Source organism: Vicugna pacos, chromosome 19 (genome assembly GCF_048564905.1).
Source record: "Vicugna pacos chromosome 19, VicPac4, whole genome shotgun sequence".
NCBI classification, from domain to species: domain Eukaryota; kingdom Metazoa; phylum Chordata; class Mammalia; order Artiodactyla; family Camelidae; genus Vicugna; species Vicugna pacos.
Window position 1 is genome coordinate 33860972 of NC_133005.1, and position 27892 is coordinate 33888863.

Consider the following 27892-nt stretch of genomic DNA (forward strand, 5'->3'; position numbering starts at 1 on the left):
GTGGCTCACGGCAGCGCTGAACTTTAATGATAGCAAACTGATTAAGAATATGTATCCTAAAGTCAGACTTTGATTGAATACCAGCTTCATTCCTTCCCAGTTTGCTATTTTGGGCAAGTAACTTACCTTGCCCAAGTAATTTCAACATCCTCGTTTGTAAGATATAGCTATTAATAGAATCTTCCTCTTCAGGCTATTGGGAATATTAAATGAAATAATGTATGTAAAGCACTTAGCTTGGCTCCTGGCATAAGTGTTTCGTAAGTGGTAGCTATTAAAATTTCAATAGGAAGTATTATGTGTTGAAAACCTTTAAAATGCATGCCTCTTTGACCTAGAATTTCCACTTCTTGGAATCTATCCTAACTAAATTGGAAATGCTCACAGTGACTTATTATCCTTGCAACATCTCTTATGATACTGAAAAGCCATAAATGACCTAAACATTTAATCATGGAAGATGGTTAAATAAATCATGATCCATCCATACCAGGAAAGCTCTATACCTTTTAGCAATTACATTGCAGAATATTTAATGCTATAGGAAAATCTTCACCCCAAATTGTTAGCTGGTAAAAGCAAGTTATCAATCTGCATTAGTGTATGCTCCTAAATCGATCTCTTGCATTCTTGAGAAGTTGACTCATTTGGAAGATTTTCCTCCAGCATATGTGGGTTAAGAAATTTAATGAGACCTGGATACTATTTACTATGTCGCGTGTTATTCCCAGTGCCCATGGAGCTTACCTGGCACCCACCGGCTTTCTGGTAGTTTCTGTTTATCTTTCCATCCAAGCAACTTTTATAACACAACAGTTCTCAGAATCCAGACTTGGTGATGTAAGGCCTCTTGGATGTTTGTACTCACTGGGAGCGGGCACTACGAGCCTTGAACCTGGGAACAAATATCGGGGAAGAAGGAGGGAGAGGCTGGAGACCCAGAACCAAGACTTCACATGGTTACTGCTTTGTGATGACTCTGGCCAAATTACTTCCTGTGGCAATCAGACTTCCAAGTGATTCCCTACTTCCTAGGATTCATGCCCTTGTGTAATCTCTTCCTTGAATGTGGGCTGGACCTAGTGACTTGCTTCTAATGAGCAGTGATGCAATGAAACATGATGGGATGTCTCTTCTAAGATTAGGTTACAAAAGACTGTCTTCTGTCTTGCTGACATTCATTCTGTTTCTTCCCACTGCTCGCCCTGATGAAGCTAGTTGTCACACTGTGAGCTGCCCCCTGGAGATGCCCATTTGTCAAGGAACTGAAGGTGTTGGCCTCTGGCCAACAGCCTTCAAGGAACTGAATCCTGCCAACAAACATGTGAGTGGGCTTGAAAGTGGATCCTTCCCCAGGCGAGCCTCAGATGACAACGCAGCCTCAGCCAGTCGACAACACCTAAGTTACATCCTCGTAAAAGACCCTGCTTTCATTTCATTATCTATGTTCTCTTGTATTTCATTAAGATAATTATCTTGAAATATTTGGCCAGCAGATCATAGATCTCCATTTCTTTGGAGCTGGTTACTGGAGCTTTTTTAGTCCCTTTGCTTTAGTCCATTTGCTGATTCTTTGTCATTCATGTAGCCTTGTGTTGATGTCTGTGCATTGGAAGGAGGAAACGTCTCTTTCCAGTCTTTACAAACTGGTGTTGGCAAGTAAGAACTTTCTGTCACTTCCCCCCAGCTACTAGGACACCACCAGAATCACAGTCGTGCAGGAGTGGAACCAGTGGAACCGGATGATTGTGTTTCCTGCCAGGTGCCTGGTTGGGCTGAACTATTCCCTGACCTTGGCTGGAGGGGCTTGAGCCAAACTTAGGCCCTCTCTGTATCTCCTGAGATGCAGAAGTGTCTCCCCCAAGGTCCCTGTGCCACGAGGACTGCTCACAGTCTATGGCTGGCACTCAGTTCAGGCCTCTTCAGGATCTCCAGGGATGCAGACAGTGGTGTCTCCTGCTGGGTCCCTGTCCCAACAGGACTGTACATGGGCAAGCTAAATGCGTTAGCAGGCCCTTTCAGAATCTACGGTCTGAACGAGTTTGGTGCATTTACCTCCAGGGGCTCCCTAACTGCGGCTGAAAAGGGCTGGAGCCTGATCCTGGGTCATTTCAGTGCTCACGGAGTTCTGCAAGCCTGTGAGCCAACGCTTAGGGGCGTGTCACTCCTCCCGGATCCCTCAGCATATGGTGCCAGTGACAGGACCAAGCCAAATGGGGCTGTAGCCAAGTCCTCGGGGACATGGAGCTGATTCTGGGTCTGTAGTTGGGAGTATGGTAGGCCAGCCAACCACCTGGGTGCGGGCCTGCCTTCTCAGAATGGTTCTTCTTGGTCTGGGACGGCACTGGGGTTTCACAATCTCCCACCTGGATCCCAAAGCTTCCACAAAGGCACTTTGTCGACAGAAGGATGCCAAATTATTGTTCAGAGGGAATACGAGACTGGAACATCTTATTCAGCCATCCTTCTGATGTCACTCAGGATATTATTTTTAAAAAGTGTTTTAAAACCATGCTTATGTTTAACCTTGTGTTATTTTACAATAATGAAAAATTGAAAACACACATTCAACAATAGATGATTGGCTGAGTCAATTATAATACTTTATAGGTTAGATTATTGTAATGCCATTAACAATGACCCTGAGGACTATTCACTGACCTGGGAAAATGTTTATAATAAAATGCTACATGACACAATTTAATTGACCAATGCTCTTCAAAACTGTCAGGGTTATGAAAGACAATGAAAAACCGAGACATTTTCCTAGTTCAGAATAAACTAAGGAGGCATGGCAAATAAATGCAAGGTGTGATTCTGGATTGGATCCTGGACCATAAACAGGACATTAGTGGAACAGTTAATGAAAATCAAATATGGTCTATAACTAATAGTATAGTTTCAATGTTAATTTCCTGGTTTTATCATTGTACTATGGTTATGTAATATGTTAACATTTGGGGAAGTTAGGTGAAGCGCATATAGAAATTCTTTCTACTTTTGTAATTTTTGTGTGTGTGCTCGTTGAAAAGTTTTTTTTGGTCAATTTCTGATGTACAGCATAATGTTTCAGTCTACATACGCATACATATATTCATTTTCATATTCTTTTTTTCGCTATAGGTTACTACAAGATATTGAATATAGTTCCCTGTGCTATATAGAAGAAACTCGTTGTATATCTATTTTATATGTAGTAGTACCTACAAATCTCAAACCCCAATTTATTCCTTTCCACCCCTTTCCCCCAGTAACCGTAAATTTGTTTTCTATGTCTGTGAGTCTGTTTCTGTTTTGTAAATAATTTTGTTTGTGTCTTTCTTTTTTTTTTTTAGATTCCACATATGAGTGGTATCATATGGTATTTTTCCTTCTCTGTCTGGCTTACTTAGAATAACGATCTCCAGGTCCGTCCATGTTGCTGCAAATGGCATCTGTTTTTGTCATTTTTGTGTCATATCAATTCAACATGAAAAAATTTTTAAACAAACAAAAAAATGCTACATGAAAACTGATAGGAAATAATACTGTATAATTTTTATACATTTAAGGAAAAAGTAAGTAAAGGCATATGCGGAGGAATATTATTTCGAGATGAGAATTGAATTTTATTCCTGTGGATAAAATTTAATTGAACTTTTATCCCCATCGATCTACTTCCTTGTCCAATGTAGGCCCTTCCAATACCACATCCCAGGTTTTCAAATTCAGCCCTGTCTTCCAAAACCTTTATCCTCCAATTCATTAAGCAGTCATTCGTACTAAATGTGAATGACTTAACTCTTAATTTCCTCAGTGTATTTGTATGGATGTATGTTTTTTCAAAAGAAAGTCTGGAGAGTTTAAACATGTTGACAATATTTGTAGAATTTCGGGCACAGAGGTGAGTGATTTTAAGATCATAGCAGGGAGAAGAAATTTGAGGTGGAGGGGTGCCTCTCTTGCTCACAAAAATGCCTCCTATTGCCCAAGAGCGATCCTGAGTCCAGGGAGCACTGTGTTCCTATTAGAACATCAGGTGTCCTTGCAAGCTTTCTCACACACTTCTTTATCCATAAAGTTGTTGTCATTGCCATTGCAGCCTCCGTAGGAAAAAAGCTCACATTCGTAAGTTTTCCAGTTGTAAAACCATCGCAGGACTAAGCCTCGACAAAGTCCGATTTCCATAGGAAGTTTGCATACATTTCTGGTGACAGGTTTGCCTAAAGAGAGAAAGTGGTTGAGAGGGGCCAAACCTATCGGCTTCCCCTTGTTAGTCCCACATGCCAGGGGCTGGGATGGCCCCGGGTACAATTGGGAGCTTGTCCATGCGCTGAGCTCTATTTCTTCCCACCCAGCTCACCTGGCCCACCCAGCCAAGGTCTGATCCATCGACACAGAATTTCACATCTGAGCTTTTCACATCTGAGAGTAGCCTGATACAGTGAAAATCCAAGACTTGGAAATCCAGCTCAAGTGGATACCAGTCCAAGCCCTGCCACTTACTACTGGGGGATGCTGTATCAACTTCTCCAAATCACCATTTCTTCATTTGTAAAACTAGGGAGTTGAACTCCATCATCTCTGAGCACCCTTCCAGACCTGGTTTTCTAGGATTTGATGAGTAAGATCTCTCAGGCTTCCACCTCCTGTCCCATTGTCATTCTCAATTGTGAAAGGAGGTCTGGCTTGAATCTGAGTGTGGGGTAGAAACTTGACTCAGTCACTTTCTAGACGTGTGATCTTGGATAAATCATATATAATCTTGATACTCAGGTTCCTTCACTGTAAAGTGAAGGCTTGCTGAAGGGTTGCTGAAGGGTTAAGGATAACTAATGAAAAGCACCGATCAATAGAAAAGCGTAAATACAAAACAGAAACAGACTCACAGACATAGAATACAAACTTGTGGTTGCCGGGGGGAGGTGGGTGGGAAGGGACAGGCTGGGAGTTCGAAATTTATAGAATTTTATAGAATAGGTAACAAGATGATACTGTATAGCACAGGGAAATATATACAAGATCTTGTGGTAGCTCATGGTGAAAAGAATGTGACAATCAATATATGTATGTTCATGTACAACTAAAAAACTGTGCTCTACACTGGAAATTGACACGACATTGTAAACTGACTATAACTCAATAAAATAAAATTTAAAAAAAAAACAGAAAAGCATCAATAAACAGTAACTGCTCTCAGTCACTCTTTCCCTTCCTTAACCAAGAAGACTCTGAGAACAGTTATCTCAACATCCTCTTTTCTGCAGTCCACATGCCTAACACAGGCCTGGCTCTCAGTGCTCAGTAAATGTTTGTTTAAACGGGGGGGAAAGCCATGAGATCCTCTGAAGCAGGGTTATAAGTTTCTTGTATTCTCCTTGTAGGTTCCTTGTATGTGAATGGCTTTATCCTTGCAATTACTCTTCAAGGTAGATATTAAGACTTCCAACTTTACATGAGGAACCTAAGCTCAGAGAGCTGAAGTGCCTTTCCTAATGTCATGCTAGAAAATATGACAGGCAAGACTTTCTTTGTGCTGCTGGGCCCCTGGCCCTACTCCCAGGCCACTCTTGGAGCTCCCATATTCATACGAACCTGGTCTTAATTCTGATCGAAGCTCTTGGCAGAGGAGGAGAAGCAGAAAAAGTGAGGGAGAGACCCAGAGCTGCATGATGCCACCTAGCTAGTGAGCTGGGGCTGGCATTTTAGGGAGAAAGGGGACCAAGGGGGAGGAGCCTGATCCCACTTTCAGCTCATTCATCCTGAACTTCTGCTATTCAAGGGGCTAGTCCACGCCTGGAACAGAGTGTCCAGCCGAAGCATGGCCTGGCTTTATCTGATCTGAAAGTGTCACAGACCACTTTACTACACTTCAAGGTGGAAGCCCCTTTAAAACAATAGCTACCTTTTGTTGAGTGCTTTTACCTTTCCAGGTATCCTACAAAATATTCTTTCACACACGGCCTCACCTGAATCCGAACAAGATTCCTGCAAGGCTTAGAACCCTTATTTTGTAAATGTCCCATCAATAATGAATTTCAGAGCCAGGACTTGGGACCCTTGTCTGTTCAGCTCCAATAGCTTTGTATCACTCATTCATTCAACACACACTTATTGAGTTCTCACAGAATGCCAGGCAGAATCGTAGATGCTGCCTTGCTCCCATCTGGGGGTTCTCAAGGAATTGTGTGAACAGCACACACATTGTTGTGCAGAAGGAGGGCCCAACTTTGTTTGGTTTAGAGAATCATTCTGTCTAGAGAATCATTCTGTGTAGAGAATCACCCAAATCACCAGGGTCTAGCCCACTTCCTGCCTACCTGCTTTCCCAGAGCCTCTAGAGATTTGATCTTTTGGAAAATAAAGTCAGCGTGGTTTAGTGGGATTGAGTGAGCCTCAGATTTGAAGCCTGAGGTTGTGCTTTTGACCTTGGGTGAGTCATTGAACATTTCTGAGCCTCAGTTCTCTCATCTATAAATGGAGATGAATTATGCTGGTTTAGCATAATTCCCAGAACTGGCGTAAGTGTTCAGTGAATTTACAAATGCTTCATACACTGTAAATGCGCACACAGGTACATGCCGCTTGCAGGTGTGTGTGTGTAACATCATGCTTTTTGGGAAATGGAAGCACAAACTAGATCAGCAAAACACTTGGTCTCTACAAATGTGTTATCCATCTTTGCACATTAGTGGCAGCTCTTCCTTCTCTTTATGCCCCCTGCAGCCATGATGCTAATTCCTTGGCCATTACTTCTCCCAGCTATAGTTCACATAAAGGTTGGCCAACCCTCTCATCACCTGCAGATCTTCACCATAGTTCATTGAAGGCTCTGCCAAAGCCCGCACTTCAACATCTCTGGGGCACATCTTTTGCACTTTGGTGGGTCTACCAGCATTATTCCTGGCATCTCTTTCCTTAGCTCTTGTAGATGGTCAGACAGTTCATCAGAAGCTGAAATAATGGCAGAAGGAGAGCCCCAGGGGGTAAACAGACTGGCATTTGCCATTTAGGCGGAAGAAAGGCAGAATTGCCTATGAGCGCCCTTGGCTGAGAACTTACTACGGTGTTTCGAGCGAGCATTGACCTTCTAATATGCAAACCAAAAGACCAGTTTTCATCTGGGTAAGGGGCAATTCTGCCCGCTCCCCAACCCAGGGACAGTGTCTAGAGACATTTTTGATTGACACAATTTAGGGATAGGGGGACACCTGCTGGTAGAGGCCAGGGATGCTGCTAAACATTCTACAATGCACAGGACAGGCTCACCACAAAGAATTATCTGCCCCCAAATGTTAATAGTGCCAAGATTAGGAAACTCTGCAGAAGAATTATGAATATACATACTTCCTTAATTATAAAAATATCTCCAGTGTTGGCAGCATGATAAGGACCACATAAAGTAAGAGCAGTGCCTGATGAGGTGTGCCTGTACTTGCTGGGCTGAATAAGCCTTGTGGGTGGGTGTGGGAGGCACTGGCCTTTAAAACCAGGCACTCTGTACCCGGTTGCCCTAGGGGGAAACCGCCGGCCATGACTCAGTGACTTAGCCCTTCCTCTGGCGATTTGGGTGTCATGGTTACTGTCATTCCAGAATACTTTTGGTTGAGACCTGATGATTTAGGTGCTGTAGGGATAGAGGAAGTAAATAAAGGTGGAATTTTGAAAAAAATAAAATCTCCCCATTCAGATTATAACCTCCATGTAACTTTTTGTTTTTTTTAGAAGTGTGAAGGAGACTAACATCACTAGAGCACCAGTTACGTATCAGGGAATTTTTTCCCTTGACTCATTACATTCTCATAAAAAGCCCTTGGAATAGATATTATTATCATTCCAAGATAATAAATAGAACAGAGAAACAGGGACTTAGAAGACTCCCTTGTAGATATAACAAATACATTTCTCTCTCTCTCTCTCACACACACACACACACCCCCAAGAGAGTTTATTTCTATTTTCACTTTATTTATGTTCAAAATAAATATCCAGAGGGGAAAAATAGGCTTGATCACTTTGAAAGCAGAGCCAATTTGTATCTACAGAAATGCAAGTGGAAATTTTAGCAGAGGATAATGTTTCGCATTCTATGCCAAGTAGCTTGTTTATAAATAGGGACTTTAGAGTAGGGGAGAGAAATGTCGCTAGAACTCAGAGGGCTGAAATTCTCTGTAAGACATAAGAAATTCCCACTATGGGAGCTCCAGGTTGATCACCGTCGTGGGAGATTTGACCATATAAGGTTTGCATCTGAGTGGTTGAGATCATGAAGGAATGCCTGCAATTTGCACTGTTTGCTCTAACACTAATCTTTTTTGTTTACGGAACACCTCCTACATACCAGGCAATATGTTATGTACCTTACATTGATCACCCTGAGTGATCTTCACAAAAACTCTCTGGCTCAGGTTTTATTGTTTTGCATATTTCACAGATGAGAAAACCATGACCCAAGGAAGTTACAAGAGATGCCTAAGTTTATTTAGTTCATAATTGGCCAGACTGGGATTTAACTTACGTTTCTCTGACTCAAGCCTTTGTTATACTGTATCCAGTGTAACCACTATACTGCATCATTCTGATCTTATACTGTATCATTCTACCATTACCCTGTCAAAGAGCTCTGTTCCTTAGGAAGTCCACTACACTGCATCACTTTTCATACCTCAGAGACTATCAATTCTCCATGAACTCAATCTCCATCCACTTCTGGGCTTTCTTCCTACTGGAAGTGGAGTCTACTAGAGGAAGGAAGGAACTCATAATATAGAGTAGTGTTTGGTGTGGCAAAGAGATCTCCGGCTTACGATGGAGATAGAATTGGATATATATCTATTGACTTAATTCTGGTAAAATATACTAAGTTTGTACCCCTATAACTCCATTTCCTGCCCCCCCATCTGTGCTTTTGTCATATATATTACGTTTGTGTGTGTTTTAAACCTAACAATACAGTGTTACAACAATTGGTTTAAACAATCTTGTCCTTTTTTTTTAAAAAAATTAAGAGCACACACATACACACACTTTTATATTTACCCACATATTTATCACTTCTGATGTTCTTCATTCTTTCCCACAGATTCATATTATCACCTAGAGTCATCTCCTTTCAGCCTTAAGAATCAGGTCTGGTAGCATCAAATTCTCTCCGTTCTCCCATTTATAAAGGAAAGCCTTCGTTTTTGCCTTTATTTCCTTTAATTGAAATTTTTATTGAGATAATTATCGATTCACATGCAGTTGCAAGAAATAATACCTTTTACCCCATTCCCCTCAATGGTAATATTTTGAAAAACTATAGTACAATATCGCAGCTGGGATATTGACCTGAAACAACCCACTGATCTCATTTAGATTTCCATTTTACTTGTACTCAGTTGCTTGTGTGTGTGCACATGTGCTTATTAGTTCTATATGATTATCCCATGTGTGGATTTGTGTATCCACCACCACAGTCCAGGTATTGCACTGCTCTGTTACTACCAGGATCCCTACTGTTGCCCTTTTATACCACATTTTTCTCCTTTCCAGCTCTTACCACCCCAATCTGCTGCCTCTGGCAACTACTGATCTGTCCTCTATTTCAAAATTTTGTCATTTCAAAATATGATATAAATGGAATCACATATATTTAATATGTGATTAAACACCATATGTCTCTGGAGATTCATCCAAGCTGTCCCAGGCATCATTAGTTCATTCCTTTGTGTTGCTGAGTACTTTTCCACGGATGGACCGCAGTTTGCTTAACCATTCACCTGTTGAAAGACATCTGGGCTGTATTTGGCTATTTATTATGAGTGAAGCTACTATGAACATTCATGTGCAGGTTTTTGTGTGAACCAAAGTTTTCATTTCTCTGGGACAAATGCCCAAGAGTGTAATTTCTGGGTTGTATAGTAATTGCACGTTTAGTTTTATGAGAAACTGTCAAACTGTTTTCCATAATAGCTGTACCATTTTACATTCCCAACAGTAATGAATGGGAGATTCCGTTTCTCTGCATCCTTGTTAGCATTTACTTTTGTCACTCTTTTTTATTTTAGCCATTTTGATAGGTGTATAATTATGTCTCATTGTAGTTTTAAACTGCATTTCCTTGATGGTCAGTAATGTTCAATGACGATGTTCAATGATGTCGAACATCTTTTAATGTTTATTTTTCATCTGTGTATCATGTTAGATGAAATATTTGTTCTTGCTTTTGCCCATTTTCTGATTGAATTGTTTGTGTATTGCTGAATTTTGAGAGTTCTTTACATATTAGAGGTACTAGTTTTTGTTGTATATATGACTTGTTGCCTTTATTTTTGAAGGATAATTTCTCTGAATATAGAATTTTTGTTCAGGGTTTTTTTTTTCTTTAAGAGCTTTGAATATTTTATTCTGATGCCTGTTGGCTTCCATTGTTTCTGATGAAAGGTCAGCCATTAACTGTGTTATCGGTCACCTTTATGTGATGAGTCATCTTTCTCTAGTTGTTTTTGAATATGTGGGGGATTGGTTCCAGGACCCACCACAGATACTAAAAGTCATAGATGCTCAAGTCCCATCGTTGGCTCTCTGTAGCTGTCGTTTCTCATCTACAGATTCAACCACCCACAGATCATGTAATACTGTATGCATTTACCGGAAAAAATCTGCATAGAGGTGGACCCATACAGTTCAAATGCATGTTATTCAAGGGTCAACTGTATTTCTCTTTGTCTCTCAGAAGTTTGACTATAATATACGGCTTTTGCGTGGTTTTCTTTGTGTTTAATCTACGTAGGGTTCGTTGAGCTTCTTGGAACTGAAGCTCTGTTTTTCAAAAATAAATGTTTCTCAATTTGTTATTTTTCTTCAGTAAATTTCCAGTGCCTTCATTTGTTATTGACAATGTCACTCAGCTTTGTACTTGTTTTCTGTGGGAAGAAGTCACCTGATCTATTTAGATCATCTACTGGAAATCCTTCTCTTGGATGGATAGCTAGACTATAACATTTACTTTTTAAAGAGCCTGTTCCTCAAATACATATGATTCTATTCTACTACTTTCTTGAGATGCAATGCATATGGGCAACTGTACGTGCAAATGTGAGTGCTGCTTATTAACCAGATGGAAATTAGGTTGCTCCTATACTATGAGGTAAGGAGGCTTGTCAGAAACCCAGGGAGTTCACTGGCATCTCTTAGCACTCCTTTGCCCAATAGTCATGGTCAGTGAAACACTCTGGGAACTTTACAGAGGGAAGATCACCAAGGACCCATATTCCACAAGAATGAAGGTTTGGATCACCTCACCAGGTAACACATCCCATCTAGCTGGTAGAAGGGAAAGGGAACATGGAAAGAATGGGGGAAGGAGGCAGCTGTGATTACCAACTTCAGCTTCACAACTAGCGACAGGGATGATGTCTGTAACAGCTCTGTTTTATGTTCATTTTTCCCTTTTATCCTCTTTCCTCCCTTGAATATAAAGAACACCAGTGATAGCAAACTTTTTTTTTTTGGCAGTGAGGAGGTAAGTAGATTTTATTATTTAATTTTAGAAGAGGTACTGGGGATTGAACCCAGGACCTTGTGCATGCTAAGCATGTACTCTGCCACTCAGCTATACTCTCCCCCTAGGCAAACATTTTCAATTTTAGGTGAGTGTGTGACCAAACTGACATCTCCCATGTGGTTTTGTGACCCAGGGGATTCGTGTGACACCTGTGACGGGACTTTAACTTTTCACCTGGATGAAACCCAAGAGTGGATGTTGAGGAGTGAGAGGAGTGGATTTGGATTTCTTTCTTTCCCCTTCCAGGTCCACTCTGCACTCTCTGTGCCCAGTTCCATGCCTCAGAAGACTAAATGTATGGGCTGCATCATCAGGTTATCTCTCTTGCTGGCTTCTGATGGGAAATAGCCAATGGGACATGGGGGAAAAAATCAGAAGGAAGAAGGTGAGTAAGACTGGGATACTTATTCCCACAGACCCCCCTTGTTATGGCCCCACAATCCTGGGGACTCCTCAACTTGGCTTCTTCTAGGAAGCCCCTTCCACACAGATGACTGCTGTAGTAACCAGTCCTTCCCCCTTGCTCCTTCACATCAAAAAGTGTTTTATGATTCATTTTAATTCATTCAATGAACATTTATTGAGGACTTATTATGTGTAAGGCACTAGCGAGGAAAAGACTCAAATCATTTGTCCTTACAGAGTCTAATGTCTAGAAGGAAGTCAAGTCACAATTAAAAATATAGCGCCATACGGTGCTAAGGGCCATGACAAAGGGGCATAGGATGCCTGGTGAAGACTCAGGGTGAGAGGAATCCACATAATGTGGACCAGCTTATGTGAAATCTTTTGGAACAAGAAAGAGCTCAGCACATTTGATAAATGGAAGAAGACCAGCAAGGCTCTAGCTCAGCGACTGAAGGAGAGAGAAGGCTGACTTGCCAAGATTCAGCAATGAATGAGCTTTGGGTAGGGAGTTGAGGGGAGAGGAGGAGACTCTCTGAACATGAAAAATAAAGTACATTACAGTGAAGCATACTTCCGATATCTCCATGTCCTCTCTTCATTTTATCAGTGATCTTGAAAGAACACCAAGTCAGTCCACGCTCATTTTGCTTGATGAGTTAATGTGCTAAAGTAGGTGGCAAGGGAAAAATCAATAGCAAAAGGGAGGGGAAATTGTGCACACACATAAATATGACGAATCATGTGTGGCATGCTCTCTACCAAACGGTACTTAATAGGAATGGCAGATTAAGAAGGGAGAGTCCTTAGAGTCAAAATTAATAGCAGAAAGTGGCAAGAATGTGCAAAAGTATAAATGGGATGAATTAGAAATGATGCGATCTACATTTAATAATATTTGTCAGGAATGTGATATTAAATGAGGAGGGTATTCAACCAGTAGTTCCAAACTTATGTCAGAATTATCTTAGGATCTTTCTTCCTTTTAATTCAGTTTTTTGGGGAGACTCTTGAATTCTTCATGTACTAGTATTGGTGAGCCACTGCCTCAGGTGATTTAGCTAAAAAAAAGAAAAATATATATTTTGACCTACTCAAAGACAGACAATGTATTTAAAAGATACTGAGATGGGTATTCATCTACCTCACAGAGTCTGCTGAAGTTGTAATGTGTCTGAGAGGTCTCAGAACAGCTCAGAGAGCAGTGCTTGGTGATTTGGAAGTGTGTACCCCATTGATTAAGGGTGGAAACTGTACTCAACCAAAATCTGGTCATTTCTGGTACTGGCGGTAGCTTTGAGGAGAGAAGAAGAAGAAGGGGGAAGACAAGGGGTCCTGGGTCCCATGACTCCATGAGTAACACTTGAAGTTTCCACTCAAATTGTCCTCTGGGTTCTAATAGGCAGATGAACGAGCAAACCATTGACAACAAAAAGACATGGCACCTTGCACTGAGGTCCTTGTAAAGCAGAGGGTTCCTTGTGCTGAGCCCTGAGAGCTCTGAGTACATTCCTGAGCACAGGAGAAGAGCAGGAGCTGTCCACAGCAAGGCACATTTGGCCATTTACAAGGACCTCTATGGTCCGTGGGTCCCTAGGACAGAATGAGTCTGTTCTAGTCATTCATGTATGTCAGTCTCAATCAAGGTTTGAGAGGGACCAATGGGATGGACAAGCAAAAGTTGCTTATCAGATTTGGCAGGGTCCCTGAGCTGCCATATTTTCTCAAATTTAGAAGTACTCTTTGACATTATTAGTCCACCATCTTCATCTTGTCAATGGGAAACTGAGCATCCTTTTACCTACTCTGTCCCTACCAGGACATGCATTTAACCAGGGGCAAACCTGGGTCTTGTATTTTGATCTCTTTATTCCCAGACAAGTGCTCCTCCCACAGGATGCAGACCAATGATGACTTGTTGGTAATTTGGTCTGGACCACAAAGATGCACGGGACTGAGGCAGGCTTCCCAGGACAACAGACTAACCCAGAGATGTGGAGGGAAAAGCAGTACCAATATGGGAGACGCCACACACAGGGACCACTTGGCCAGATGATCACATTGCAAAACTGCCAAATTAGCATTGTTTTGAGGGTCTTCAGCCCAACCCTGCCCTGATCCCCCTTCACTTTCAATGATTCTAACATTTTCTCCTGATCTCCTTCTACACCAGGAGCAGGCACCAATAGAACTGTTTTTAAGCCTTTGTTTTTTCCCCCACTGATGGATTGGTCCTTAAATATCATCTAATCCACAGAAACTGAAACTTTAAAATCAGTTAATAGTACTTGTTTAAGGTGCAGATTCCTGAGCTCTATTCCTAGAGATGGCAATTTCCCCGATCTGGAGGATCCACAATTTAGACAAGCCCCTCCCCACTGTAAGTGACCTTAATGTGGGTGTTCGCTAATGGTATTTTCAGAAAGTCATCAGTTTAACCAGCCCTTTTTAAAGAGGGAGAAACTGAGAAATGAGGAAAGGTCTTACTCAACAGTAGGTAGATCCCAGACTCTCTTTAGAACCTCTTGATTCAAGTCATACCAAACAATGAGTTTATTTGGAAGCGATGTCCAGGTTTTAGAGTGCTATGGGGACCAAGCCACCTGCTGTGGGGCTTCCTTCTGGAGCCTGGTGTCCTCTTGTCTTGCCCAGTTCCCCTTTAAGGGACCCTTTTCCCCCTTCCCCCAGACTTCCCTTTCCTCTCTTTCCTCTCTTGTCTTTCCTCTCCCTCTTTCCTCCCCTGCTTTCCTTCCACCCACTTCCTTCCCATCTATTCCAATTACCTAACGATTGCTGTGAATAACTTTCCCCCAAGCTTAGCAGTTTAGAACAACCATTTTATTTTTCTCACCATTTTGGGGGTGAGGAATTTGGGAAGGAATCAGCTCATTTTTCCTCTCTTGGGGTCCTTACATGGTTGCAGATGTCTGCTTGGGGCCACAGTCATCTGAAGGCTCTAATGTGTTGGCAGCTCATTCACATGGCTGGAAACTGATGCTGGTTCTCAGGCACGGCTTCTCTAGGTTTGTGGGCCTAAGGACCTCCACTGGTCTCTCTAGCATGGTTGTCTCAGAGTAGTTGGTCCTCTCACATGGCAGTGCATGAGCGCTCCATCCCATGAAATTGATGGAGCTCAAACCTCAGGGTCCCTCACTTGAACAAGCCCCTGACTCTGGGAGTGGCCCAGGTTATATGTTCATGTGATCAAACAATTCGTAGCATCCGTAAAAGTAATATATTCTAACCATAATCAATCAGCCTGCCCTCCCTTTCCACTCCGTCTTTTCCTCTCTTACACTTCTCCTGAATCAGGGGATGTTGGAATGGCTGCTAGCATTTTCGGCATCCAGCTAAAAGGAAATTGAAAGGGGGATCTGTTGAGTGTGGAGTTGGTGTGCTATATTTAGGTAGTTCTTAGTTACTTCTACATATCATAAGTTGATGCCACCTGCCCTGATGTAAGAAGCACTCTAAGCAATGTTCCACCACCCACTGGACCAGCTCTCTGACATATGACACTAAGGCATGTTTGTATTGTCATCCCTGTACCTAACCATAGAAGGATGTGGGTAGCAGAGGAGAGACTAGGTTTGAAATGTACGGGGTCAGAAAAATCATTCTGTGGAAATTTCTTCCAAATATCAAATACATAAATTTATAACTAGAAAATCAGTTCTCATGGAAACCTGCTCATTCTTTACTAGCAAGATAATTCAATATGCACAACTTTAAATGCATCATGCATTTTTTTTCTTTTTTTGATGAAATTGCACAAAAGAGAATTAAAATTCCTGCATTTTTTAGGACACAAAACTGTGGTGAAACTACAAATATCAAGTATGGCTGTGCACTTGGGCATATATTTTATGCATTCCCAACTATAATCAAAACCAAAATATCATCAATTTTTGATCTGCCATGTTAAACAAAAGACTGAATTATCTTCCTATAGAAATTGAGTTTTACTGAATTGATGTCCTAAATGAAAATTAATTAATTAATAATTAATCTACATGGATGTTGTACAATTTGTATTTGATGGCGTGTTAAGATTTTTAGTTGGTGCAATTTCCTTTCTCATTTGAAATAATATTCACTCTTGAATCTGCATTCATTTTTAAAGAACTCCCCCCACCCCATTTTATAAGCTTTAGACCATATGAAACCTGGATCTGACCCAGTTCCATTCTTAAGCATCTTAGGATAATTTGACCAGGACAACAGCGTTACCAGCATTCCCTGTTTGCAGGACTTTCAGACTCTTCTCTCCCTCTTTGGACGTCCCTGCAAGACCCAATGACTTCTTGTTCTCCAAAAACGGCATATTGGGAGCAGATGTGAATTACTCAGCCTCAGAGATCTCAAACCTCACAGAGCACTTTATTAGGGGAAACTGGAGGCTTCCAAAGGATAAATGAGGGCCCTGAAAGTGGAAGAGATAGGGTCACATGCTGAGAAGGGGTCCAAGGGTGAAGGGCATCATGTTTGAAGGGAAGCTGAGCAGGAGAAAAGGAAGGAAGCAAATGGTGGTGTTCTTTGGGGGGACGGCCAAGGTCTTGGCAGCTGAGATTTGGCCAATGGAAACCAATATGCAGCATCGGTCAGGCACACCTGGAGAGATCCCTGGATGATGAGCCAAATCCTGGAGGTTGTTCCAGCTCTCCTTATCCCAGCTAGCCAAATGACTCTGCAAGACAGCAGGACAGAAAATGATGTCCTGGTGAGATGCTTGGACCCTGCTCACCTTAGGGCCCAGAATTACACATAATGGAAAAAAGGAGATAGGATCATTTTCCTATATTTTTACAGGGAGAGGAAACAGAAGAAGAGCGCCTTGGTGGGGCTCATAGGGTGATCATGTGTGCTGGTTTTTTCCAGTAGACTCCCAGCTTATGCTTGTTGTCCCAGTGTAATAGTTAATTGCATCTCCTTTCACTCTTAAAAGCATCTTGCTTTGGTCAATAAAGCGTGTGGTTGTCCTGGCTATAGTCACCTTAAAAAAAGAAAAAGAGAACTGGTGATGAGGTTTGATGAGAGATTAAGGCCTGGGGCGACTGGCTGATGCACGGTACCCCCCGGGCTGGTTCGCTGGGCTTTCTTCTGACTTGGTCTCAGATACTCCACCACTTCGGCTTCCTCCTCGAGTACCCCTTATTCATTTCCTACTTGCCCACATCCCTTTGGCTACTGCTCCCCTTCCCACCTTCCCTTTCCCAAAACATACTTACCCCTCTGTGAGGTGCATCCTTACCTCCTGATTGGACTGGTTCTGTCCATCCCAAGCCTGCTGAGTTTCTGGAATGGACCAGCCAATACCCAGGCCTCCCAGGGTGGCCCAGGTAAGTGTGGGAGATTGGAGCCCCTGGGACTTACTTCTTTTGGGGCAGATGGCCTGGCAGACAGCTTGAGACTGGAAGTTGTTACTGTTCCCCTGGCAACCACCATAGATGAATTGGGAGCAGACTTTATTTTGCGCATCATACCACCAGCGCGGAAGGTAGGCCAAGCAGCGGCCAGGCTCTTTTGGCAAAACGCATACGTCTGCAGGGAGATTGAGAAGCAGAGCTGTTTGGATGCCTGGCTCCCTAAAGAACACCCCAGGCATGTGCCAAGGCATGGAGAAGTGTGTAAGGCATGGTATTTTTAGAGAGTGTTGCAGAATTTATCCTAGCAGGTAAGTTGGCACTGAGTGGAAGCTTTACTAATGTTTATAGTAAAAAAAAAAATCAAACATATCCTGAACTTAAAGAAGCATTTATTGAGCAACTGTTTTGTGCATAATAGTACGAGGTGCCAACAGAGCTCTTTAGAACTTCATGGTCCGAAGCGTAACAACCATAGTGCTTATTAAAGTGTCAGGCACTGTTCTTAGCACTTGACATATAGTAACACATAATCTTATAAGGTAGGTCCTCTTATTGTCCTCATTTTGCAGCTGAGTAAACTGAGGCTCAGAGAGGCTAAGTAACTTCCCTAAGGTCACATGGATGGTAAGGGATTTGAATGTAGTCTGTTGTTTTTAAGATCGAGATCAGACCCACTACTCCAGCTGGCAAGGTCCTGCCTTGCCAGAACCTTCTCTACCTACTCCGGCTTCATCTTCCTCATCTCTTACCATGCTCATGCTCATGCTCCTCTCTGTTCTCTGGCCTTTCTAGCCTGAGCATGGTGTCTTCTCACACAGGGCATTTGCACATGAGCCAGTAGAGCCCATCATGGGCATCAGGGCTACCAGTAAATGTTGAATGAATGAACAAATGAACAAATGAATCAATGAATAGTCCTTGATGATCTTCTTTAGAGCTCAATGATATGGGCAGAGAGGAAAGAGTGTAGGAGACCAAGGGTGGCTAGGGAAGATACCTGAGATTGATACAGACGAGAGGCCTGGAAAAAAAGCCAGGAAAGACAAATCATGTACCTGTCTTTTACAGCTGTTGCATCACTGCCACCATGCTGGCATTTGACGAGACCTCAGTGGCTACTTGGCACCTCAGCGGATCACAGAAGAGTAGCCAAGAGACTATATGGCCTGCTAACCACATCTTTCTTACACTTGGGGAAACTGAGGCCCTTAAAGGAAAACCTATGTCACTCATGTCACATACATAAATAGAGGCAGAAAGGAAGTAAAACCTGTGTCTTTCAACACCCTCCCCAGCCCAGCACTGAGAGGGTTTGTGTCAAGTAGAAGATGCACCCAGACTCCTGGTCAGAGACCAGTCATCAGTGAACCCGGCGAGGGGTCCAGCAACGCCGGTGCAGGTGGCCAGAAAATGAGGGCATCGGCTAGTTCAGGGGATCTGAGAGTTACCTTGTTTGGGATTTAAACATTGCCTTGCACAGCCAAACCTGCAACACTTCATCTTCTCTGGGCACTCTCTGTTCTTCACACATTGGTTTCTTTCTTCAACTGCACATTTTACTCTGTTTTTGGGACACGCGCCTGAGGGAGGGAAAGATAAACTCTTCTGGGGCCTTGGAGGGGCTAAAGCCCTCCTTCCCCAGACCCAGGGCACCGCTGCAGAGGTGAAGAAGCTTGCTTTCACTTCACTGTCCCCAGATGCTTAGTGGCCTTTGGCAGGGGCTCAGGATTTACACAGTGGTCCCCCATCCCTAACCCCCTAACAACTCACCGTCTGATCCCTAAACCCACCACCCATAATGAGGTTCCAGGGAGAGAGATGCTTTCCTCCAGAATGATTCTGATCACTCGGTTTTCCTGTATTTGGTGGTTCCCTGGGTGGGGGCAGGGGGCTGTCACTCTCAATGATTGAGATCTCCATTTCTGGAGTCAGATGGCTGGGCTTTTGAATTCTGTGCGTCCCGTGGGGTGGCAGGCACCGTCTCTGAACTTTGATTCCCTCCTTTGCCTATAGGGTTGTTTTGAGGATTCGCGTGACAAGTTAGTAAAGCCAACGTCAAGCTGCCTGGGACACAACAAGCATAATAACTAATCTTGACGCAGTGTTTAGGGGCACTTGTCCTTTTCTTCTTAATCCTCATTGCAACTCTAGGGGTAAGTCCTATCAACACTCATATTTTATAAACGGAGGAATCTGAAGGTTTATAAATGGAGGTTATGGGAACTGGCCAGGCTCACACAGCTACTGGGGAGCAGAGCCGGATTTCGACCTGCAGCGTGTGGCTCCCCTGCTTTCTGAGCACTCAGTTGATCTCAGCTGCTAATTATGGGGCGGGGGGGTCTTCACAGGCCAGCGTTCCAGGAGACCTTCAAAGACCATTCTTTACCCTCTAGGCAAGGATCCCCTGTGGGTGCAGGTGTAGATGTGGGTGTGGGGAGTCCATGGGGAGCTGCAGTGGGAAGATTCGAAAGCTGATGCAGTGGTGCTAGGGCAAGTAGCCTTTCTTATGGGAAAAGCCCTTAAGTTGCCCAGTTCCCTTAATCTGTTTCATGAGCTCCAGGTCCAAGCCCTTCCAGGAAGAATTCCTCTCATAATGATGGCGGGGAGTCAGTTTCTTGCATTCACCAAGGGCATCTAACCAGGATGAAAGGGGCTGAAAGAATGGCTCTAAAGAGCTCCCCTCTCTCCCACCCAAGATCTCAGGCTGAGGTGGGAAAAAGCATTCCTTATCTGTAAAACTCTGTTTCTTCCTCCCAGACAAGCTCTGTTTCTCCACTGGGAGGACCATGTCCCCAGTACTTACTGTGAAACGCCTCAACCAGCCCAGGTTCCTGGACACCCTCCAGGAGGATGAATGGTACCAGGATTGGTAAAAGTCCTGAGAACCCCATTTTAGGAGCGACTGGTCCGACTGGTGGCACCAAAACCAAGAACTCCTGCTTGCTCAGCAGCTCCTGCTTCTGAACTGTCTGCCCTGGCACAGCCTGACACTCCAGGAGCCACACATCACTGTGGACACTCCCTCTGCTGGGGAACGCCAAGTCCCCAAGGCCATCAGTGAGACTAGCTGAAACCTGCAGCACCACCCGTTGCGGGGAAGGGGCTTGAGCGGCAGCTCCTCATCCTCAGCTCACTGAGGCTCTCTGGCTTTCTGGTCAACCAGGGAGAAAGGCAAAGCTTATCTGGGGCTTCTAGAGCCCCTTAGCAGAAGGGCACCCGCAATTCCAGGGTCTTCCGTTTTCCAGGGGGAGTTTGGAGGCCAAGAGAATCCTAGCTCTCTTCTCTTTCCAGTTTTAACCTTCTCCTGACATATCTATTTTTCTGTCTGCTTATTTTTCTCACTCTTTTTCCCCCCTACTCTCTGCACCTTTCTTTTACTCTCCCTGACTTTTCGGCGGGTCTCCCTCTGTCAGGGTCTCTTTCTCCTTGCCCATCACCTTTCCTCCGTCCTTCTCTTCTTTCTCTTTGGGCCACCCCCTTTCTTTAACAATTGTCAAAGAGTAAAGGCATTGCCATCAGTAGCATATGGAGGAAGAGACAGGTTTATTTGAGGTTGAACCAAATCTTCAGAGAGCGCCTGTCAAGATCACAGTGGTTTGAAAGCAGGAGAGAATGTTACAGCCTACTCCAGCCCCTGGCAACCACTATTTCACTTTTTAAAAAATAAATTTCATTTTATTTATTTTAATTTTTTAATGGAGGTTCTGGGGATAGAACCCAGGACCTCATGCCTGCTAAGCATGCACTCTACCACTGAGCTATACCTCTGCTCCCCCCACTATTCCACTTTTTATCTCTATGGATTTACCTATTCTAGATATTTCATAAAAAGGGAAATACACAGTTTATGACCCCTTGGGTGTGGCTACTTTCACTTAGCGTAATGTTTTTGAGGTTCATCCACAGGGTAGCAGGCATTCGTGCGTCATTCCTTTTTATGGCTGAATATACCCAGTGCACACTGATGGCTTCCTACTCCGAGTGTTGGAGTCTCTACTTCCCTGCTCGGAGTTTTCTCTGGCTCCATGGGAGCTTCCTCCACTGGCATACAGAACAGTCTGGAAGAGCAAGGTATTTAACAACCCAGGCATCCAGTAGGGGGATGCGAGTCAATGGATAAATACCTCAGCTTCCCATCCGTGGAGATGGATGAAGAAAAGCTGGAGGCCTGTTTTACGTGGTTCTTTAGAAGGTCCCCAGTGGGATTAGGCTGCAGTTTCCTACAGTGGAAAGCAGCTCATAATCAACTCCTCTTTTGCCTGTACCACTCCCAACTTGTGTTTCCTGAGAAATCTCCCAGAGAAACTACTATCATGCATGCTCTTGTCCCAGGACTGGTTTCTAGGGGATCCAAACTCAAGCAGCGCCCATAGGCCCTGGTCTTAAAAGGGTCTTATGATGTTTTGAAGAAACAGAGGAGGGTGACGACATCCCTGGAGCTCTCCACTCTCACGGTTCTGATTGTCTTCACTCTTTACTGGTGTCACCAGGCGCTCCAATGACTCTCTACTCTCTGAAAAGTGTAAGCCGCCAACAGATGTGAATCATTCAGCCTCAGAGGCACAGGACTAAACAAAGTGCTTTATTAGGGGGCAAAAGGGGGAGCTTCACCTAGGTATAAGCAAGGGGTTCTAGAATTTGGACAGAAAGGAAAGAAGCATAGAGATGGGATCAAAACAGAGGGATGTTATGTCAAAAAAGAGGCTGAGATGGAGGAAGTGGAGACAGATCCTGGGGTTCAGTTTTGTGAGGAGCTGAGGCCTTGGAACGCTGGGAGTGGATGAGTGGAAGCCAGCCTGGAGCATCTGTCAGGAACATGGACAGAGCCTTGAATCACGAGCCAAATCCTGGTGGTTGTTTCGGTATGTCCTCATAATTGAGGAATTAGAGCCTGTTGAGAACGAAGGACAGGACCAGCTGTGCGTCTCAGGCTCAGCTTATCTCCGGAACTAGCCTTGAAGTTATGTTTGTACATCTTTTCATAGGAGATTAAAAGGAAGTGAGTTTGCTCCGGGGAGTGCTAAATCTCCTTTAAGGAAAAAAATAGGAGATGGATGGGAGTGGATTGCTGGCAAAGAGCTGTAAGAGGAAATTAATGGCCTAGAAGGAGTGATGGGTTGACATGTCCAGCACTAGGCTGGATGCCCTGGGACATCTCTGAAGTTGGTCTCTGAGATTTCGCCATGTTTGCATCCTCCCTCTGCCCCTTATACTTGCCAGGTTTGATTCATGACCATGTCCCTGCTCAACCTCAGTTCCCAGAAAGCCACCATCCGACCCTCTACAAGGTGAATTCTTACCTCCTGGTCAGAGTTGGTTCTGTCTGCACCTGGTCTGTCAAGGATGTAACCATCCTGGAATGGACCAACCAACACCCAGAACTCTCAGCATGGGTCCAGCGAAGATGGGATACTGGGCCCCCTGAGACTCACTTTTTTGGGGGACAGAAGTTCTCGCATATGGCTTGGGATTGGAAGTTGTTATTGTTTCCTTTGCAGCCACCGTAGATGAAGATGGAGCACGAATTACTGGTCTTGTTATACCACCAACGACGGAGAAAAGCCATGCAGGGACCAGGTTCTGTGGGCATGCTGCATATGTCTGCAGGGAGACCCCAGAGTTAAGAACTTGGAGAGCCCACACCAAAAAGAAAGAAAGAAAAAAAAGCAGCCATTACTGTCCCCCTGGCAACTACCATAGATGAACTGAGCAGGCTTCTTTCACCTTTTCACACCTGGGGACCCCAGTTCCGCTGATGTATTTGCAGATTTGCAAGGAGACCCCAGAGTGGAACTCTTTGGGTGTCTTCATCCATAAAGAATGTGTCCTCCTTCCCTCTGGTCCCTGGACTCACTGTCTCCGCCACTTACTCTGCCCTCCAAAACCATGCCAAAAAAGTTGAATATGGGATCACAGTAAAGGGCAAGTCCATGCAGGGAAGTCAGGGGGCAGTTTTTCAGATCAAGCCCCTTTTTACCACCTACAGTTAGCTTCCATTCTGTGATGAGTTGAATTGGGTCTCCTCCAACCGCAATTCATATGTTGAAGTCCTAACCCTCAGGGCCTCAGAACATGATCGTATTTGGAAACAGAACTGTGGCAGATATAACTAGTTGAGGCCACTCTGGAGTAGGGTGAGACGCTAATCCAGTAGGACTGGTGTCCTTTACTAAAAGGGGGAAATATGGAAACAGATACATGTGCACACACATAGGGAGAACACCACGTGAAGATGAAGAGAAGAGATTTGCAAGGCAAGGAATCCCAAAGATGGCCAGCAAACCACCAGAAGTTGGGGGAGAGGCATGGAAGAGATGCTCCCTCACCACCTCAGACAGATGCAACCTTGCCAACACTTGATCTTGGACTTCCAGCCTGCGGAACTATAAGACAATACATCTCGGTTGCTTAAGCCACCCAGTTCGTGGTACTTTATCACAGCAGGCCTAGCAAACCAAAACAGGTCTGACCTAAACTATGAGTTCCATGAGGGTAAATCCCTGCAGCTGAACAGCTACGTCCTGTTGATGTTTTAGCTTCTCAGACCTCACCTATTTGCCACTTTCTTTCATTTAATTCTCAGTGTCTCATGCCTGGGCTGTTGAGAGAGCCTCAAATTACTCTTCCCGCCTCCATCCTTGGCCCTTCCAATCAATCCTTCATGCCACCCACCAGAGAGAAAGATCTTGTGGATCTGAAACAAAGCTGATCATGGCATTTCTTGACTTTGTGACCAAGTCTTCCACGATCCATTATCTGGCTCCTGTTCAGGCCTCTGGTCTCCTCTCTTACCACAGTACCCTCTTGAGCTCCATTCTCCCACAACCTTCAATACTCCACGCCATCCCACACTTCCACACCTTTCCTGCCATGTTCCCTCTGCCACCCTTCCATTGTTCATCAGTCAAACTCCTATCTTCCTTTCTAAACCTTTCTCAGACATCAACTCCTCTGTGGTGTCTCAGGCTCCATTCTATATACCACATCCTCATGGGTGCCTAAATTGATCCTGCATTTTTCTACCATGCTTCTGAATCTTGTGTGCATGTTTGTCATTTGTTCACATCTGTGGTCTCATCTGTGAGGTTGTGAGCTTCTAGTGAGCAGGGATCATGACTGATTTCATCTTGGAACCCCCTTCCTAGAAAGCAGTCTGGCACAGTATATGATTTAACAAATGTGGAGGGTAAAACAAAATGCCATCTTGCCCTGAGCTGAATAAGTCATTCACTGAGCACCTAAAATGGGCTCTATGCTTAAAGAGACAAAGGAAAAGCATGGCCCCTGCTATGTAGCAGCTCCCAGTCACGAACGACGAATAATATAAGCTCATATGTACCATGCGGCTATTACGCGCCAGGCATTGCTCTAAGCACTTCATGTACATCAACGTATTTGACCTTTCAAATAACCTTTACCATTGGTCCTTTGGTTATCTGGGGAAACTGGGGCACAGAAAGGGAAAGTTGTTAATTTGCTCAAGATAAACAGGCTGGGAAAATCTGGAGCTAAGATTTGAACTCAGGAAGTCTGGATTCAGAATTCTTCAACTGCAGGCAAATGAACAACTTACTATCCTCCTGCTGGTCCGCTCTGCTCTATTATCAAGTCTTTTTTACCTCACCTCCTAAATACCTTTCAAACGTACTCTACTCTGGTCCATCCCCTCAGCTACCTATCTAGTCCAAGCTACCATTTTCTTACATCGTGAAGTCCTTTAAGCCACTCCATTCCTACTCTGTAAGCATAGTAAAAGCCAGATCATGTCACCACCCACTTTAATAGATTTCCATTGACCTTAAGATCAAAGTGAGACCCTAGCCCATCACATCCTACCAACCAAGGGTCTTTTTCCCTTGCACCTTGCTCTTTGTTGTCCCTGCACCCCATCATTTAGACTTTGGACATGCTATTCCCTGAACCTTGAAAGCCCTTCCACCCACTTTTCCCCTAAATTGGCTACCCATCCTTCTGAACTCAACTCCAGGTTTTCTTTCGTAAGGAAGTCTTCCTCAGTCTCCCTGACCACACTGGCCAAATCCTATGATAAGTCTCAGAGACACTCAACAGACACTCGTTAAATGAATGAATAAAGAATTTTTGATAGTGTTTTTGGAGCCCAGGGAGATGGGCAAGGAGTTAAGATTGCAGCAGCAAAAGATAAACCCTCTGGTCTGGATTGGTCAGGGGAGCTTTCCAGGTGCTCATTTGGGTTTGCTATAGGCACAGAGGCAGTCACTCTGGAGCAAAAAGATGGGAAATACAAACCTCGTATCACAGGCAGCAACACTGTTGGTATATGGTACGCCAAAAATGGCCATCTGGGGACTCAGAAAATCATTACAAGAAAAGAGAGAAAGAAAAGAAAGGAAGGAAGGAAGGAAGGAAGGAAGGAAGGAAGGAAGGAAGGAAGGAAGGAAGGAAGGAAGGAAGGAAAATCATAAAAGTGAAAAGAAGCTGTGAGGCTCACTGGTTCAGTCCCACCCCCACATTTATCTTTCCACTGAGGAAACCAAGGCCCAAAAGGATGGAGATAGTACCTAATGCCATTCATCATATTAGGAGCAGTGATGAATTTAAATTTCAGGTCTCCCAAGTCCAGCAATCTTGCTCAGAGACCAGCCCTTAGTGAACCAGGGACCACACCAGCACCCCCGCGGCCCCACACCACCCCCAGTGGGCGGAAGGTGAGGGCAGAGGTAGAGGGACTGGTTAATCTGAGGCTCTGAATATTACCTTTCTGGAGGTTTACACATTTTTTCCCACAGCTGAAGACGCAACACTTCTGGTGGTTCGGGCACTGTCTGTCCCTCGTACATTCATCCCTTTCTCTGAATGCACAGTTCTCTTGGACTCTGGGGCATCTCCCTAAGGAAAGGACTTAGAACCGTGAGTCTTGGAGGTCACAGTGCCCACTCTTCACCAGACCCAACACAATCCTAGGGAGTCAGGGAAGTTGGCTCACCCCCAGGTGTCCTTTTCCTCAGGGACTTTCATGGATTTCCCAGCACTGCCGACACTACCCTCCCTCCCGATCACCCCTCACCCACTACCTCCTTACCCCATTCTTAGTTCCATCCCCCAGCCCCATACCCCCAAGGCAGGCTTTCTCAACCTTGGCATTAATGGCGTTTGGACCAGTAGTTATTTGATGGGGGGAGGGCTGTCCTGTGCACTGTAGGATGCTCAGCAGCATCCCTGGCCTCTACCCACTAGATGCCAGTAGCATCCCTCCCCAGTTGTAACAACCAAAAAGGTCTCCAGACATTGTAAACGTCCCCTGGAAGGCAAAACCGCCAGTTAAAAGCCACTGGTCTAAACTGATCTGGTCCTTTTAGACTAGATGAGGAGTCAGCCTTTGGGGATTCCTCTGGGGGCACTGTTGTACAGCGATTAATATTACTCACACTGGTGTCAGACAGTTGAGTTTTAAAATTCTAACTAACTCTTCATTTACCACTTACCTTCTCTGAATGTTGATTTCCATCATTTGTGATATCGTTTTAGCCTTACAGAGTGGTGAGGAAGAAATAAGACAAACGTGTAAAGCTATAATCATAGTCACTGATGCACGGTAATCTTAAATGACATTTGTTAGGTGTTGGCCATAAACCAAGCACTCTTCTAAGCAGTTTACATGGGTTATCTCATTTAACCCCCATACCAGCTCAATGAGGAAAGCTCTATTAATATCCTTGTTTTGAAGATGAGGAAAGCACATGGAATTTTTTTCTAATGGGGGTCCTGGGGATTGAACCCAGGACCTCCTGCATGCTTGCACTCTACCACTGAGCTATACCCACCACCCTGAAGCACATGAAATTTAAGAAACTTGCCTAAGTGGTGGAACCGGAATTTGGACCCACCAAGTCTGACTCCAGGTCCGTCTCTTAAATCCTATTTTCTGAATGTTCAGTAAAAGGTAGCAATTACCATTATTCTACTAGTGATGCAGTATCACTGTCTTAGGTTCAAAGGATCTTCTGGATACTATCCTTTAGCTCAGAGTCAAGGAACCCCTGAGGAGGCAGGGATCTTTTCTAGGACAATATTTGAAAGAATCAGGGGTTGATAGAAATGATGTCCCAAGAAAGGGGGCTATTTTTGTTGCAGGATGAGGGGAAGGTCCCTTATAATTCCCAGATTCCTATAGCCTCTCCCATAAATGCTAAATCCTGTGGCTCTCCCTGCCTCCACCAAGAAAGACCCTCCATTTCAAAGGAGCTGAAAGTAGGAATGCCCCAGGATCAGATTCTTGCATTCACAGAAGGAAGTTTCCACAGAGAGAGAAAAGGAAGAAATATCCCAAATATCTCCCTCCTCTCCCAACCTGGGGCTGGGGCTAAGGTGGTGAAAAGCAACTCGAGTCAGGTGCTTGTTTCTTCCTCCCAGCAATATTCCTTCTCTCCAGGGTAAGGGCTGAAGCCCCAATACTTACTGGGAAAGAGCCAGTCAGTGAGACCATATCCCTGGACATTCACTAGAAGGATGGATAGCACCAGGATGCTCAAAAGTCCAGAAGACTCCATTCTGAAGGAAATCTGACCTCTCCAGTGGTTCCAGAGCATGAAAATGTCTGGCTGTCTTTGTCCAC

The 27892-nt window shown here is 44.1% G+C and overlaps 3 protein-coding genes across 5 annotated transcripts; all 3 read right to left on the reverse strand.

Annotated features, from left to right (window-relative positions):
• Positions 1-4014: 4014 nt before the first annotated feature.
• On the reverse strand, positions 4015-5650 carry LOC102538984 (kunitz-type protease inhibitor 3). Its single transcript, XM_072943530.1, has 2 exons — positions 5575-5650; positions 4015-4202 (listed from the first exon to the last, which is right to left on the reverse strand). The coding sequence occupies exons 1-2, from the start codon at positions 5648-5650 to the stop codon at positions 4015-4017; spliced, it is 264 nt and encodes an 87-aa protein (XP_072799631.1).
• A 10643-nt stretch (positions 5651-16293) lies between these two features.
• LOC140687441 (WAP four-disulfide core domain protein 6A-like) lies at positions 16294-20245 on the reverse strand. Its single transcript, XM_072944297.1, has 4 exons — positions 20102-20245; positions 18747-18878; positions 17161-17473; positions 16294-16619 (listed from the first exon to the last, which is right to left on the reverse strand). The coding sequence occupies exons 1-4, from the start codon at positions 20187-20189 to the stop codon at positions 16412-16414; spliced, it is 741 nt and encodes a 246-aa protein (XP_072800398.1). The 5' UTR covers positions 20190-20245; the 3' UTR covers positions 16294-16411.
• A 1614-nt stretch (positions 20246-21859) lies between these two features.
• On the reverse strand, positions 21860-27892 carry LOC102538733 (eppin-like). Of its 3 annotated transcripts, none has more exons than XM_031687768.2 (5): positions 27737-27892; positions 26035-26166; positions 22731-22899; positions 22599-22652; positions 21860-22189 (listed from the first exon to the last, which is right to left on the reverse strand). In XM_031687768.2, exons 1-5 carry the CDS (start codon positions 27864-27866, stop codon positions 22183-22185), a joined length of 492 nt encoding a protein of 163 aa, XP_031543628.1. In that variant the 5' UTR covers positions 27867-27892; the 3' UTR covers positions 21860-22182. The 3 variants fall into 3 exon arrangements, with proteins under 3 accessions (XP_031543628.1, XP_015093224.2, XP_072800397.1); XM_072944296.1 differs by lacking the exon at positions 21860-22189 and adding an exon at positions 22223-22327; XM_015237738.3 differs by lacking the exon at positions 22599-22652 and having other exon boundaries at positions 27737-27890.